The sequence below is a fragment of the Pelophylax lessonae genome (genome assembly GCF_965119305.1).
Source record: "Pelophylax lessonae genome assembly, chromosome: 5".
In the NCBI taxonomy this organism is placed as follows: Eukaryota; Metazoa; Chordata; class Amphibia; order Anura; family Ranidae; genus Pelophylax; species Pelophylax lessonae.
In genome coordinates, this window is record NC_138772.1 from 177245766 (window position 1) to 177262108 (window position 16343).

The 16343-nt window shown below is 36.9% G+C and overlaps 1 protein-coding gene across 1 annotated transcript in view; it reads right to left on the reverse strand.

Moving 5' to 3' along the window:
- Nucleotides 1-1988: 1988 nt before the first annotated feature.
- TMC2 (transmembrane channel like 2) overlaps nucleotides 1989-16343 on the reverse strand; it is a gene marked incomplete at both ends in the record, with an annotated part of 186184 nt that continues 171829 nt past the window's right edge. The window contains 5 exons of the mRNA XM_082258912.1: nucleotides 1989-2194; nucleotides 3880-4003; nucleotides 4312-4390; nucleotides 10585-10710; nucleotides 12656-12895. Of these exons, the coding sequence (XP_082115038.1) occupies nucleotides 1989-2194; nucleotides 3880-4003; nucleotides 4312-4390; nucleotides 10585-10710; nucleotides 12656-12895 (775 nt within the window). The remainder of the gene's footprint in view (nucleotides 2195-3879; nucleotides 4004-4311; nucleotides 4391-10584; nucleotides 10711-12655; nucleotides 12896-16343) is intronic.

The window sequence follows — 16343 nt, forward strand, 5'->3', positions numbered from 1 at the left end:
GCACCTGCATTGCTAGAGTCACAGTCACATAGAGGACAGATAATGAAAAAAGGAGCAGAGATATTGTGACAAACAATAAGAGAGGGTGAAACAGAGCCATCAAATCACACCTTGTGCTATCTGGTCAATAAGAGTCTTCTGCACATGATAGTACAGGAAAAAAAGTATGTGAAGGTTTAGGATGTGTTGCTGTGATCCAAGTGATTCTCCTCAAAAAGTAACAGAACTCCTCCAAGATGTGTAATTCTTTGGAAGAGGAGGAAGTGACATCGGAGCAACATCATTTTCTCATTCATAAAGTAGGATAGGATTTGCCTAAGTAGCGGGAGAACCATCTTATGTATATCATGGCAGATCTCACTGGTGGCTTGTATACTGGGGAGTGTTCTGTATGTATTTGGAGTACAGATCCCTTTGAAACTATGTGTATTGGGAGTACAGATTCCACTAGCGGTACATGTACTGGGTTGTGACCTCTGTGTACTGAGTGCAATTCTTACTGGTAATATGGATCGTGGGAAATTAGCGGAGTGTACAAAAGGGCAGATCTGAACTCTCTCTGCATTGCAGGGTATTACATGGAATTAATATAAAATAGATTCAGTTGCTAAAAGCAGATGTAGTTAAAGTATAAAGAAGGATATTTTTCTTTTAATTTTGTATTAATTTATCTGGGTAAAAATCCTATTTGTCACATATATTTTGTAATGCCTGTTTCTCATTTAGTTTAAATCTATAATCCTAATTGACTTCTTTAGAGGGATTTCCTATGTCTACCTACTTCATATAGATTCTCAATTTTAACACCATGCAAATTGGTACAAATTCAGTTTTCTTATGCCTGAAAGCAGATCCATTTCAAATTTGATGAAATTATATGTATTGCAGTAATTTAATACCTTTTAAAAAAATGTGTAATGCCAGATAAGTCCACCCTAGATAAATTAATTACAATTATCATAAGAACATTTTTAATCCTGAATAATATGCCTATTCAAATCAATCTGTCTCTCTTCGGTTTTGGTCTGGACAATATGCCACAGTTCAGCTGAAGTCTATTTTTTTTTGGGTTGCTATGCCAAATATGTTTACATCTGACGGACCCCAAGTATTGCCCCTCCCTCCCCTGTACAGGGAAATAGCATATGGCCATATCAAGTCAAATTCAGGCATTAACACTAGTTGAAATTAAAATATTGAAAAGAATTGTTAACGAATTGTATTTTTAACATCTGCCAAACAAAATTGTATTTTTTAAAAAGTAAAGAAAACAAAAAATACAAACGGTCTGTATTTTATTTCTATTCTATTTAAGATAGTACTTTAGTAAAGATCTTACGGGGGACTGATAGTTGCATAGAAGCGAAAGGGAATCAGTAGTAACAAGCACATAGCAGTCATGTGAAACGCGTCTACTGTCCTACCTTGCTGTACCTTATACCACTTATGTGAATAAAGAACTTTTCTTCATTGGATTCCGTGGTGGTGTGTGACCATTTTCTTCTTTCATGAAAGGGAATTAGTGTCAACAATTGCCCTATGGTCTACAGCTGTGGGGCCTTAGATGTACTGACATCCCCAACTACCTCCAGAGAAGCTGCTATTAAGAGACTAGGGATACATTTGTTCTTTTGCCGCTGATGTTGCTGATCGCGTTGGAGTATCCCTTGACCTTAAACCCCTCTCCTGTTAAAGTTCTTGAGCAATAAATCTAAAAAGACAACCCCTAGACTGGACCTTATTTGTCGGTGTGCTTGGGTGGCTTGTGACCTCTGTACTATTTAGAGAGAACCAGTCTGTTTCCAGTAGCCCTTGTGGGTGTTAGCGCTACATGAGCATTATGAAACAACAGATCCTAAAAAAAGACAAGTCTGAATTATTTTCTAAGATCCTAAAATCTGAATCTTAATATAAACCTGAATTTCTGAAATAAGCTCTTGTTTACAAAAATGGGCATGGAAGACACTTCTTGTAAAGTCCCAGTAGATTTAATGCCTAGGATGTGGGTTCTGTAGATGTGGAGACCGCGGTGGTCCTCCCATGTATGGCCCCATGGGTCTTGGCACCGGTGGGCTTGTCACAGCAATACGGGGTGTTGGCATCGTTGGACCTTCTCGTCTTGATAAGCCTGGGGTATTGTTGTTTGGTGAGATGATACTGCTGGTTGGCTGTGAAGTCATCTGTGTGTTACTCTCTGGAATAAAAAAAAAAACAGGTTTACAGTAAGTAAATACTTATCACTATATTATATATGTCTGGCTTTTTTACAGTTACTTTAACCTTTGATTTTGGATCATTTGCTTCTAGCACTATACATCAAAACTGAAAGGTTTTGTTGAAATCAGCACACTGGCTCCTATTGCAGGACATGGTAAGTATGCAAGAGAAGGGAGGGGGACAGACTACCCAAAAGTGATATTTTAGTTGAAGGCGGACCTTAATAGGCAAAGTCAGCGAATGCCTTCCATGTCATAATTCCTGACTCTGTTTCCACACACCCTTCCAGCATCTTTACATTTATAATATAAAAATATAGAATCCAGAACTGGGACAGGAAACTCATCATCATAGCCCCAGCAGGCCTTCAGTTTCAGAAATTCAAAGACTGCTACAGTATATACACAATTTTTTTTTTTTCAAAAACATTTTATGGTGAAAACCATTGGCCATACAAGGACATAATAAGAAGATGTAATACAAATAGGGTAGAACATCCTGTGAAAACTGGTAGATAACATAAAAACAGCTGGAGTTACAACAATAGACGAAAATTGCCCATTTCTAACACTTCCTAACAAACACGAAGGAAAAAAAAGACAAGACAATAAACAAAAAGTACTGAGGGAGGGGGGATAGGGAAAAGAAACTGAAATCTAGTAGGTAACATCTCCAGAATAACCAGCAATTTTCCTATATTAATGGTATCAAACCTACTCAAAAGGCACACTTCATGAAAAATGTGTCAAATATCTGATGGTTTTTAAATGTATGGTATTCAAGATAACAATACTGATATAGCCTCAAAAGCCACTGTGAGAATTTGTACTTTAAGTTTATACATTTCTAAATTATATGATATCCTTTTTCTTTACTTTTCTATATACAATCTTTGATTTTGAAAACTTTTAATAAATGGCAAATGATTTCCAGAGTACTATGGGTTTGCTAAGTGTCTAACACAGCAGTAACTCCCTGCTTTGTGGCTAAAACTTTAAGCCATATGCAAATATAATGTATACTGTATATCAAGGAAAAATAAAACAAAGCACTTTTTCAACACATGCACATTTTCCATAATTTACCTTTTTAAAGATCCTGCAAATACACAAAAATACATGTTGCTCTGCCAGAAATGCACCCAGCTCTCAAATCCTATTGTGTGCTGACAACACATTATATATTTGTGAGTGTTTTCAGCCTTGCCCAGTTTTTTCTTACCAAGGTACTCAGACCGACCTACTCAAACATCTGTAACAACAGCTTAACGGTATAATTAACAGACCAATAGGGAGCAAACAAGAGACGTTTGTTGTTAGGGTTTACAAACCCTTTAACCTTGAGTTATTGAGGTCGGTAAGCAATAGGTTGTCAGAGATACAGAGAAAACATGAAAAAGAGCACAGACCTCTGCCTACTGACTAAAAAAGTTACAAAATATTAATGTCAATATTTATATTTTTTAGACTGCAGGACTGACCATATTAAATATAAAAATATTAAAAAGCCACTGCACATTCTCTTAACTTTTGGCTGCAATAAGAATGAAAGGGTTAATTTTTTTTAAAAAATTCCACCTGCCTGCTCTTTACAGTAAAGTATTACATTTCCTATGGACCATTAATAAGGATAGAGTTTTTCGTGGTTTCACTGCTTTCATACCTGTTCCAGTAGTCTGGAGCCTAAGTGCATTCCTTGCACTAGGAGGAAGTAATTCTTCCAGGTCCCTCATAATTGAATTAACCTGGGTGTTATTATTGCGTTTATTCTTTTCCTCTTCTCTTTGCTTTATAAGGAAAATAAAGTTAGTAAACTATGCCGTCAAAGAGATAACAGTATTAAAGCTTAAGTCTATAGCTAGAAGAAGTAAAGGTATCCTTTTTCTAACTCCATGGGAAAATCTATTACATCTAAATGAGGCACGTGCTAAATATTTAAACATAATTGACTTTGGCAGACCTTGTGTAATGTACCATAAAATAACAACTGCTTGACTAATTACTAAATTACGCCGACTTCTTTGGCCTTTCCAAATGGTCCTCATTCTGTTTGTTGAAAATAAATAAATATGTCACATTTTATGTCTGCACTTACCATCTGCATTTTCTTCTTAAGATCTATGTTTGCTTGCTGATAAGCTTTGGAAACAGCGTTGAGGTAATAAATTGCTAATCTGGAAGAAACATGGTTGGAATGGAGATATTTTTTTATTAACATCACAACTTATAAATCATTTGAGCTTTAATATGGCTTTTAGTAACTGATGTGAATGTATGTCCCCCTCTGGAAATGTAAACCACTTTTTAACAGTATTGTCTTAATCTTTTATTAAGGGACACAGGGCAGAAGGAACTTTTCGATGTATTGGTTATACTGCTATCTACAGGAGAACTGGACTCTCCCAGTTTTTACTGAACATTTTGGAAGAAATGAAAATTCTCAAATTCACCCATGTCTAGTTTTAATTAATTAAGTGTGTGTACCTCGGAGCCCTTTCAAGCTCTTTGTGTAGTCTTTTGCATGGATTATTTTTTTAACTAGGATATCTTAGCATGGAGTTTAAGAAATGATCACCACATTTGTACATAGTGTACACCAATTCACCAAGTACAATTCCGTATCAAGATGACATAATAAAGCTAAATGTGAGCATGAATGGTTATATTCAGACTGTGAAATATTTTAATCATAATACTCAGATAGTTCCAATAGAGTGATTAGGCCATTGTGCCAAAAAAGAGGGAGAACACAGGAAAAAGGAATTCTGAGATATATAGGTTGTAATGCCATCTATGGGAGAATTGGACATTTGAAAACAAAAATGTGTCCATCAGTATAACTCCCCCACATTTGCATCATGCTTCAGTTTTGTTCATGTCCTAGGAGAGTGGACATCTTCTTTCCCCAGGGAGAAGCAAACCTATTTCACTAGGCAATTTTCTAAATTTTTATCAAGACTTTTCTTTATATAATTTTTTCGGTATTGCAAAGCCAAGAATACTCAATTTTGCAGTTTTCCTGATAAAGTTTGTTTCTAGGTCCAAAAATTCACTGGCCATGGCCATGGACACTGTGGTGATTCAGTTAAGTCAGTTTAACATGATCTACACTTTCCTACTCTGATGCTCCTTCCTTGTCTTGTCTGCAGATCTAAGATGGAGGGAATTATAGTGTTTCTCTTTGCACCTAATTGGCCCAAGGAGATGTGGTGCTTGGACCTCATCAGGCTTCAGGCAGACTCTCTGTTGGCTCTCCCAGATCGTCCTATTTACACGATCTATAAGGTTTGCCAGGTGGATGCAACTGCAAGAAGCCCAGATTTAGTTGACTTGTGGATTTGTTAGCATTTCTTTGCTGTTATGCTCACCTGTCAGTTGGATGACTTTTGGATGCCCCATACATATGAGATTTCTTCTGCCCTGTGTCCTTTATTTAATGATTTAGAAATCAGGACTTTCAGCTTACTGTAAAATAATTTTTTTGGAATTCATCAGGAGACATGGGTCCTACTCCTGTATATTATGTTCACTTCAAATATTGCTTTTGCACAAAACTGAAGCATGTTGTGAGTTGGAAGGGTTAAATTGTCTGGCTGACACTTTTTTCTTTGCCAGTGTTACATTCTCTTGTAGATGTTAGCATAATGCATATTTCTCAGACCCCCTTCTGCCCTGTGCCCCCTTAAAGCAAAACTACAATGCAATTGAGGACCACAAACCAAAAATGCTATTTAATGAATTTATAATATTCAAAGCAAACTCACTCATCTGTCCATGTCTCAATGCCTTAAATTTCTGTGAAATCTCTTTGGTACCCCCCTCCCAGTATTTATGGCTGTGGCCATCTTCAGTAAGGACAAATGACTCATGTATCATTTACTACTTGGTTTCCTGTATATATAATCCCTTAGCTAAGGCATGCATGCAGGAGGGTGTGCTTAACATAGAAAACCCATTCCTCCCTGAAGACTCCTGGGATGTATGACATAATTTGCCTAGGCCTGGAACCAGGATGAAGAAATGTAAAAAATAAGAAAGTTTAAAACAACTAAATAGTGTGTATGTATGTTTATAAATTTTATATATATATATATATATATATATATTTATAAATATAAATCGGTTATTATTATTATTATTAGGAGGTAAAACAAAAAAGTACAAATAAAATATGAATAAAATAAATAACCTGTGACATACAGTAAATACAATATAGCCGCATAAGAAAAGATAAGAATTATTTCTACAACCTGAAAAAGTATGGTCCCCAATTACCTCCACATGTCTGAAAGCCAAATGGCAATTTTGCAGAAGAAAGACAAAAAAAGAAGTAAAAAAGAAGGTGGCTGAAAAGGGAAGGAAAGAAAAAAAAAGGGGGGGGGGGGACACCCAGGGGGGGGGGACATCTAGCTTAGGCCTATTGATCTTATCTGAAAAGAGACCAACCTCAGAGAACATTTTAAAAAAAAAGTATTGTATGTTAACAAACACCCACCAAGCCATCCATGCTGCATTAAACTGTTCTGTTTTACCAATATCTTAAGCAATCATGCATTCCCTCCATATGAGTTCCCCCAAAATTTCAAACCGTTCCACCAGAGTAGGGAGAACCTGTGACTTCCAATGCCGAGAGATAAGTTGCCTGGGGCAATAAAAAAAAGCCGTAAAGACGAGCGTTTCACCAATTTCATTGTACCAAGGATCATAAATAGCAATGCTGTCTGCGGCGTATTTTGGCATTTTGTGAGATAGAAAGTTTAAAATCTCATCCCAAAACTGTTTAAGGGGTGGGCAACTCCACCAGACATGGATAAAGGTACCTACCTGTCTATTACACCACCGACAGATATTTGTTATAGTTGGAAGAATATGTGAAAGTGTAGTTGGACAGTAATACCAGCGTGTAACATTTTTTTAAAATTACGTTCTTGTGCTTTACATGGCATAGAAAGGGAAAAGGTCAGAGTGAATGTCTTAAGCCAATCTTCTACTGAAAGGTGTGTTTTGCAATCACGTTTCCATTGGGCCAAAAATGGCAATGGGGGGCTGATCTTCCAGACAGGAGGAGAGAATAAACTAGGGGGGCCGTATGCGTGGATGGTTGGGACCATGTACAAAGGCATTCAAATACTGTCAGTGGTCAGTGCACGTAAGATTTAGGAGACAATGCTTTATACTAACTAGATCGTTGTCTGTTCAGAAACTAAATAAATACTTTACAATGGCAAAGGGAATGAAGGGTATCCACAGAAACAATGCTCCCAGAGGGTAAAATAAGCTGTGGCCAAAATGCTCTGTCCCATTCACCAAGCTGGTGGAAAGTCAGGGTTATCCAATAGGGGAGTGAAAGGGCCAGGAGTAGTCGAAACAGCATAGATGTCCAGTGAGTTTCTCCAGCAAATACTGAGGCCTCTAATAAAGGGGAGCAGTTCCTTAATTCAGATCTCCCCGAAGCGCCCACCCCTATAAAAGCATGGGGATATCTAGGGGAGAGTTGAGACTTGAAACGCTGTACCTATGTCAGCTTGACTGTTTCTTCTGCAGCTCCCAGCTGTTACCTTCTCACAGGCTCAGGCTTTTGCTGTCCTGACCTGTCCTTTTAGTAAATATAGACAGCTAAATACCTTTTCTCATTGGATGTATATAGCAATCTTGTGACTTGTATCGGTCTCTGCTTAAAGCTTGTAGGAGGTGTCTGGACAGTACTGATTGGCCCTTTGCTGATCCCATGCACACTCCCAAGAAAACAAAAACTCTCTAAGAATTCACACCAAACTGAGCATGTGCAGCCTGACTTCGAATGCTTTGTTGTATCACGAGATGAGTTGGAGTCAGTTAAAGAAGAAGAGGATCAGAGAAGACAGGATCACACAGCCTTTATACACAATGCAGGGGAGTAACCGCTTAGGTTCCACAGTGAGTATAACAAGCATGCTTTACTGCAAATACAGACTGATTTTACTAAGACGAAAGACAGGCCTCACTATATATATAATGATTGGAACCAACTAATCATAGTGAACCTGAAGTTGTCGGACTTAAAAGGGCACCTGGTTGACTCTAATGAGCACACATGAAATAAAATTCATAATTTTATTAAATACATAATAAACATCAAACTAACTGTTAAATTATTTTACAAACTTTAGACGTCATAATACAAGGACATCCTTCCTGGTTTCTTTTACTGTTGCGGGTTCAGTAACACTTTAAGTTTGAAAAAAAGATCTTAGCTTAGCCTACAGCTTGTATAACTCCTAGAGTCTAATTGAACAGGCCTTTGTCCATTTTTTATTAAACCACTAAAACATAACTCTTCTGGAAAACTCTTCTTAACTCTTCTTGAAGTCTATGGTACCAAAAACGCAATCTGCTGTCTCTGTCCCTTTCCAAAAAATGCGCCAGTTGAAAATGCACGGATGTAAATGTGACCCATAAGAAATTATGTTAAAAAAGCGGTACTGTGTCTCTGCAAATCTAAAAATTCACTGCAAAGCGCATAGGTGTGAATATATCTTTATGCAAGATCTAATATGCAATAGAGTAGGCAGTTCTATAATGATGGCCAGATATGGCAGGTAAATCAAATGGACAGATCAAATGGAGAGAGACGTATACATGCAGCAATGTGTGCTTGAACAATGGCTTTTGTCTGATATCCAAATAAACATAGTGTGACCTAAAAACTTGGAACTGCTATTTTGTTTGTTACTTGCAGTCAATTATAAAAAAGTTTAAAAAAATTTACGTAACAAAAATACAGACTGATTATTGGGTATAAAAGTCTTTACCAACTTTTCCCTGCATGCAATCTGCATATGTATGGGCAACTTTAACCCTCCTCTTATGTTAGAATTCCGTTACTATCCATGATGTTAGGGTCAGTTTTGACCTGTGTTTTAAATCAGCCATAAAATACCCTCTGAATAATTATTTATCATCAAATTTGTTTCTTACCTCTTGGTTACCTTGTTAGGCTTCTTTATCCTTGAAAAGATTGGTTTTAATATTTCTGGTGTGACCCCTAGACCTTTCTTTTGATAGCATACCTCTCATTGTCAAATTTAAAAAATGGTAAAATAAAGTCAGCAACTCTGAAATGAATTTGTCCTATGTTTCTTCACTTTATTTAGAGAAGCAGACAAGCAGGAAAAGAGATAGGCCCCTCTCTAACTACAGCTCACAGGGTTGAGAGGGGATTGGCTGTCACTTTTACTAAGCAGAGAGAGTGTTTATGATTTCAGATTTGGCACTTATTAGTGTCCTAAAATCCTATATTATAACTGGGTCAGAATTGACCCTAACACCATGAACGTCTTAATTTTCACCACAGTATTTTATAATTTAGTGAAAAGGATTCTTTTTCTATTACATTGTTTAAATAGAGGTTCCTGACAAAGTAAAAAAATCTTGATGCAATAAACAAATTTATGTGATACTTATAGACATTCAAAACCTGAAAACGGGTCAGTTTTGACCCTAACACAAGAGGAGGGTTAAGATGAGCCTGTGATTCATCCTAACAATGCAAAGCAATAAGTTAATTTTAATATCCCCCTCCTCAGCAGCACATTTCTTTCTATTGCGCCTGCGCCACTCTGTTCAGATGCAACTAATGGGTAAGGAAAGATCACTTTGTGTAGGTTCAGGTCAGATCTATGTTGAAAAAACATACACATCTCTAGGACAGAAACTGAACTCCAGGTTGACCTTATTTTTTCCATAGAATTCTCTTCCCATTGCACAGCATGAATCACCACAATGTTTTTGGACTGCATATATAAACTGCATATACAAGAATGTTTTCAAATACTGTAAATATCTGTAATTTCCAAGCTTATCCAAGGCTTGCAGCTCTGTCAGGCTGCTGGGTGGTGGGATCCCTGGGGGTGCTCTATGTCTTATTCCCCCTGTTCCCCTGCTTACATTAAGCTTAGTTTGGGGCAAAATGCACCAGAGGGAAGAAGTTCAGTAATGTTTCTTGGTTGAGTGCATTGTGTAGTGCAACCTTTTTCTTTTTAGATATACTGGAGCTTACATGTTTAGGGAGTGGGACATTCCTAGTGATATCTCTTCCAAGTGTTTGAGGCTTGCATTGATTGATAGTGGCCGTGCTGCTATTCAAAGGTTACATGGAATTGTGTCTCCATCCCTATATGACAGCACACAGCCAATCATCAAGCAACAGTGCTGTCACATGGAGTCACCCAAATGCTCCTGAATACCTGGAAGAAACAGGAATTTTCTGAATGGTGCAGTGTGAAAGTTGAGGAAAGGTAAGTAAGTGCTGCTGGGGAACCAGTCTTTACAAACTCAGATTTACTTTAAGAACATTTGGGAGAAAAATAGGAGAAAAATAATTTCTTACATCATAAGAAGAATAGCTGGGATGATTAGTCCAGGATTTGCTATTGAACTGAGAATTTTGGCAACAAAAGGAGGAAAGTCATTCTCCATTGTTTCTTGAATTACATCAAACATTCTCTTCTTTCCACTGAAATCATGAACAAATATAAATGATCAAATACCACATTCAGTTTCAGCTCACTGGTATTAATCAAGAAAGATCTATAGTATTATGTTTGAAATGTAATATTTTTTTTATTATATCAACTTTTGGAAAAGTACAAATGAGTAAAAATAAAATATAAAAAAAAATACAATGCCTTTTGGTAAATGGGAGCTAAGTCTCTTGAGGCTGCTGTAGCATTTGTAAAAGTAGATATACATTACCTTCCATGGGCTATCCATTTGGAGAAATAAATTGTACCTCTACTCTAGCCATTTTTTTTAGCTTTGGAAAGGGTAGGGAAGGATAAGAACCTCTGCTAGTGTTTTATTCATGTTTGTCTCTCCTTTGGCATTACCTCTCTATTTATGTACTTTGTCATTGGAACAGAAATGTTTGCAAAATTTGTATTATTCATTGTCAGCAGAATTTGAAGATATTTCCTATATATATATATATATATATATATATATATATATATATATATATATATATATATATACATACACACATATTCTTGGAGTCTCTGACACACAGTTGATTTCCTGACCATATATACAGATTTATTTTATATGTTGTTATATATTCACTGTAAGTAGTGTTTGATGGGATGTCATATTTTGCTTTATTATTGTTGTTAATGTTTTCAATTTAAATGTTTGTATGGTTATTTGATATAATTGTTGTAGATAACTGTGTAAAATGGACATCTACCCCCAGAAGAAGACTTCAGGTTGAAACACGTCCGGGCTTCTGTGTCCACTACTCTCAACATCTGTATTTGTATTTATATCAGGGGCCTTCCTGTATATATGCATCAATGTCCTCTTGTATGCTTTAATGTTTTTTTTTTTTTATCTTATCCAACAATGATCTTTCAATGATGTATTTTACTGTGTTTTGTATCAATAAAAAATATTTTTCGAATATTAATTTCCAATATTTACACTTCTATTCTCTATTACATTTTTCTTTATTTGGTGTCGCATAGTCCCAATTCCCCCCTTGTCCCTCTGTGGACTTTTCAATATATATATATATATATATATATATATATATATATATATATATATATATTTTTTTTTTTTTTTTTTTTGGTTAAAGAAATTTAAGGGACAGGAAAAAATCTGAGGGTACAATATCCTCTCCTCTATTCAAAATTAAGTAGAACATTTTGGCTATATGTACTCTGTAACTCTAGATACTGTAATCAACAGTAGCAACATTTGACAAACACCAGCACTGCGTTTAGCAGGAAAAGCAGGCTGCCTCTATGAAACCTAAATTATCAGAAAAACACACTGACACTAAATAAGTAACATTTTCAATGATGCCCTCTTTTGGATACAGTTGAATGTTCACCCCCAACTCACCTGTACCTAGATTGCTATGGGACACTGACTGCATTGCTATAGTGATACTCACCCACTTGACCATGCTACTGCCCAATGTCCATTTGCATCTATCTCCAGTGCCAGGGCTTCCCTTCAAGGCTTTATAAACCTTTCTACCTGCACCTTTTGTTTTTTATCTGCATAAGAGGTGCATTGATCATGAAGTTTCATGGTGTTATATAGTGCCCTGTACATACAATCTATAGAAGAGTAAATGTTCAGATTCTTGTGCCAACAGTTTCTGTTTGTGTTCAAACATGATGTATGGCACTGCACAGCGTAAAGCACAGCCTCCATCTGTGGAGTGAGAACTGACATTTTTTCTGAAGACTTCTTTGCAGATTGGACAAATCGACATAAAATAAAAAATACATTTAAAAAATGTAATTCATGTAAATTACAATTTGCTTGGATTTTATACCATATACCCCATAAAACTGCAGATTCAAGTCAATGTACCATATTTGGAGGGTTTAATTAACTTTGTCTAAACTGGTTACAGTTACACATTTGGAATTTGGTTCCTTCATTCATACCTAAATGGCCCACAGTCAAACGATGGTGGAAGAGACATGATTGTATAAGCCACGGGCAAGAGACTCAAGAAAAGAATGAGGAGGAGAAGTCCCATGTAGAAATTGTTTGATTTAGATGCTTTGAAGACTCGTTCATGAGGTACATTACTGCTCATAACAGCCCAACACTGAAAGTACATTGAGGTGAGCAACCTTAGGACATTAATTCCAATTAGTCCTGGAGCATAAAATGAGCCCATCCTGTAAAAGAAGCAACAAAGACATTTATTGTAACATATTATTGTAATAATAGAACATATAAAGCAACACATTTTTCTCAAAGTATAGGGGTACTGAATTTGCAATAAAGCTTATCTTTTTTTTTGCCTTCTTCTGAATCAACTGTGGGTATAGGATTGTGTATATGGAGGTTTTCTACTTTTTATTTTTCCTTTTGCTTGAACAAGATGGGTTTGTGTTAAGTTTCAACCCAACTATTTTACTATGCATTTTGTTATTTTTCTTTTGGATAGAGTAGATTTTTGAACCATGATGTTTTTTTCTTCATTTTTTTTCCTATTCCAGAGAGCAGAAGTGATATTTCTTCCAAGTTTTAAACCCTTCCGCACTCTATCCATTGTCAAAAGATATGCTTAAAAAACGTACAGAATACTGTAAGCAAGGAGGCTGAGGACAAGTATCAGTGTTTTCTAGTTAATAATGATCACTGCCAAAGTACATTAGTCAACTGACTGTTATTAATAACATTCAGACATGCTTTCAAATGGACACATGTTCGCTACAGTTTGCAACTAACCTTAGCCATTAATTAGCAGCTGACATAAGCCAGTGTTTGTTAACACGTTTTAGAAAGCAAAAATAGGTTTAAATGACTGTTCATAGTGTAATTTATTAATTATGCTGCAGTCATTTCAATTAAAAGCTTACATAATGAGTGTCAAAATTAAATTAACTTTTTATAGTTTAAAATATTTTTTAACTGAAGAAAAACAATTACAGCTGGTATAATTATTTCTGAATATGCTAAAATAAAATTATATTTGTCACATGTTTTAGCCAAAGCTAAAAAAAATTACTCCCTTTGTTACTCATTTACTAGATAACTGTACTTGCAGCCATATATTTTTGGACATCTTCCATATTCTTAACATCTCTAGAGCAGACAGTTTTGCCTTTTCTACTGTTTTGGCCCTTGGCATGGAAGGTTACTGCTTGGAAGTGTGTATAAGAGACAGCCAAGCTCCTCATTATTTTAATGAGACTATTTTGTTTTTTTTCTGCTATTGTATTTGAGAGTTTAAATTTGGTAAGTTCAGCTGAAGTTGAAAATAAATTCTTGCATCTGCTTTACTGTACATACACAATTGCTTTCCTAACACACTGCCAGATCTTTAATAATTGAACAGATTACAAGAATATGAAGTTATATAAAATATCCCCACAGCTATTTGCTGATTGGAGCAGAAGCTGCTTTCTTCCCCTTTCAAATAACTACCAGAGCAAATCTCTTTGTATCTTGGAGCCCTGATCTAATATGACTTCACTCAGGGATTTCATAACTATTTATTAATCTTTCTGTGCAATGAACCACTTTTATTCTTTTGTTACCTTGTTGTATCACATCCTATGTATCTGTACCCTGCTTTGGATGCCTTCCCTCTTCCCTTTCGTCCATGTCTTTCCACACTTTTTCTTTTCCTCTGCTTAAAGTGGAAGTTCACTCAACATTCCCTATACCTAAATCTACTCCCATCCCCATTCTAAGCCTATTCTATCTACCATGTAAAGGAAAGATCTGTATATTTACCTATGCAGAGGGTGCCCTGGTCTGGTTACATGATTGGGTCCCAGCATTGGCATCAGTGATAAGAAGAGATTGCTGGCAACAGCTGCTGGCTGCAGAGCCTGGATGACAATGTCACCCATAGGCCTACTATAGGCATCCATTGTCAGCTGTCCCTTCTCTACCCTGAAGCCAGAGATGGGCCCCGATCATGTGACCAGACCCGAGTGCCCCAGAATAGGTAAGTATACAGATCTTTCCTTTCACAGGGTAGATAAAATAGGCTTAGAATGGGGATGGGAGTAGATTTAAGTATAGCTAGTGTTTGACCGAATTTCCACTTTAAAGAATAACTCCACTTTTGTGGAAAAAAATAGCCATATTGTAATTGAATGTTATTAAGAATTCCCTTTCCTTTTCAAACTGTTATTTTCCAGGGGGGGGGGGGCCTGTAAAGCAGCACATCTGTACCATGTATAGAGCCTGCTGCAGCAATAATGACATTTATAAAGCCAAAAAATGAAAATTTTCATTCACGCTTTCTTTTTTTTAAACAAGAGCTTGGGGAGGCAGTCTGTATGATGAGGCCACAATTTCGTGCACTCAGAAAAATATTGGAGATTTTGGTGTCTCTTTCACAGACTTTGGATAGAAGTAACAGGTGCGGAAAAATTGGTCTTTGGGTGTTGGTGGCACCTTCACACAGTAACCAGTATAGAAGTACTCTTGATAAAATAAAGAATTGGCCTTGCTGTCAAAAATTTAAATGCTATGCACCTGTCAAACAGGTGTGGAAAAATTGGTCCTTGGGTGTGAATTGTGCCCATGAAACCTAAACCAAAAAAATTCTTCCAGTTGAAATCAACACCCACAAAGCTAGGCAGCCTAGACAGTCTTTCAGAGATTCCATATCCAGAAAGCACTTAACCAGCAACATTGGCATCAAGGGCTTTATAGCTGCTGCTAATCCAGAACTGATTGATTTTGATAAATTTCTGCCGGTCCACGGAGTCTGTGGACAGAAGTAGGGCTGCAACTAACGATTATTTTAATAATCGATTAGTTGCCGTGTATTGTTTTTTGATTAATCGATTAATCGGATAAAATAATAAAAAAACTCAATATGCCTTTTTTTTTTCATTTGTTTATAATAATAATGAGCAAACAGAGTGTAAGTGCCGGTTCACACTTGTGCGATGCTGGAAGGCTGCGTATTCGCAGCCTGTTCCCGCATCACATCTGCAAAAGAGGCAGTTCACACTGCCATATGCGATACCCAGGGGTGTCAATTAAATGTTAACGACACCCCCAGTTTGATCGCATATCAGTTCACACAGGATCGGATCGCACAAGTGTGAACCACTGTGCGATCCGATCCTGATGCAGCTAAAAAAAAGGGTCATGTGCGACTTTTGTGCGGGTGCAGTGCGAATCAGCGCACCCGCAGTAGTGTGAACCAGCACTTAGTGCCGTTTCACACTTGTGCGGTTTGCGAGATCGCATGTAATTCGGAGCGCACTGCTCCTAAATTACATGCGATCTCATGTGCGGATGCGAATTCAGCCATACACTTTGTATGGCTGAATTCGCAGCGCATCCGCACCAAACTTGCATAGGAGGCATTTTTTGAGCCGCCTCAGGATCGGATCGCACAGTGGTTCACAGTTGTGCGATCCGATTCTGTGCAAACTATCAGATCGCACTGCGATATGCAATCAAACTGGGGGTGTCGTTAGCATTTAATTGACACCCCCTGCGTATTGCATATGGCAGTGTGAACTGCCTCTTGTGTGGATGCAATGCGGGAACACGCTGCATATTCGCAGCCTTCCCGCATCGCACAAATGTGAACCGAGCCTTATACCAAAAACCTTTTTTTTTTTTTTCTTAATTAAGCTCCTATAT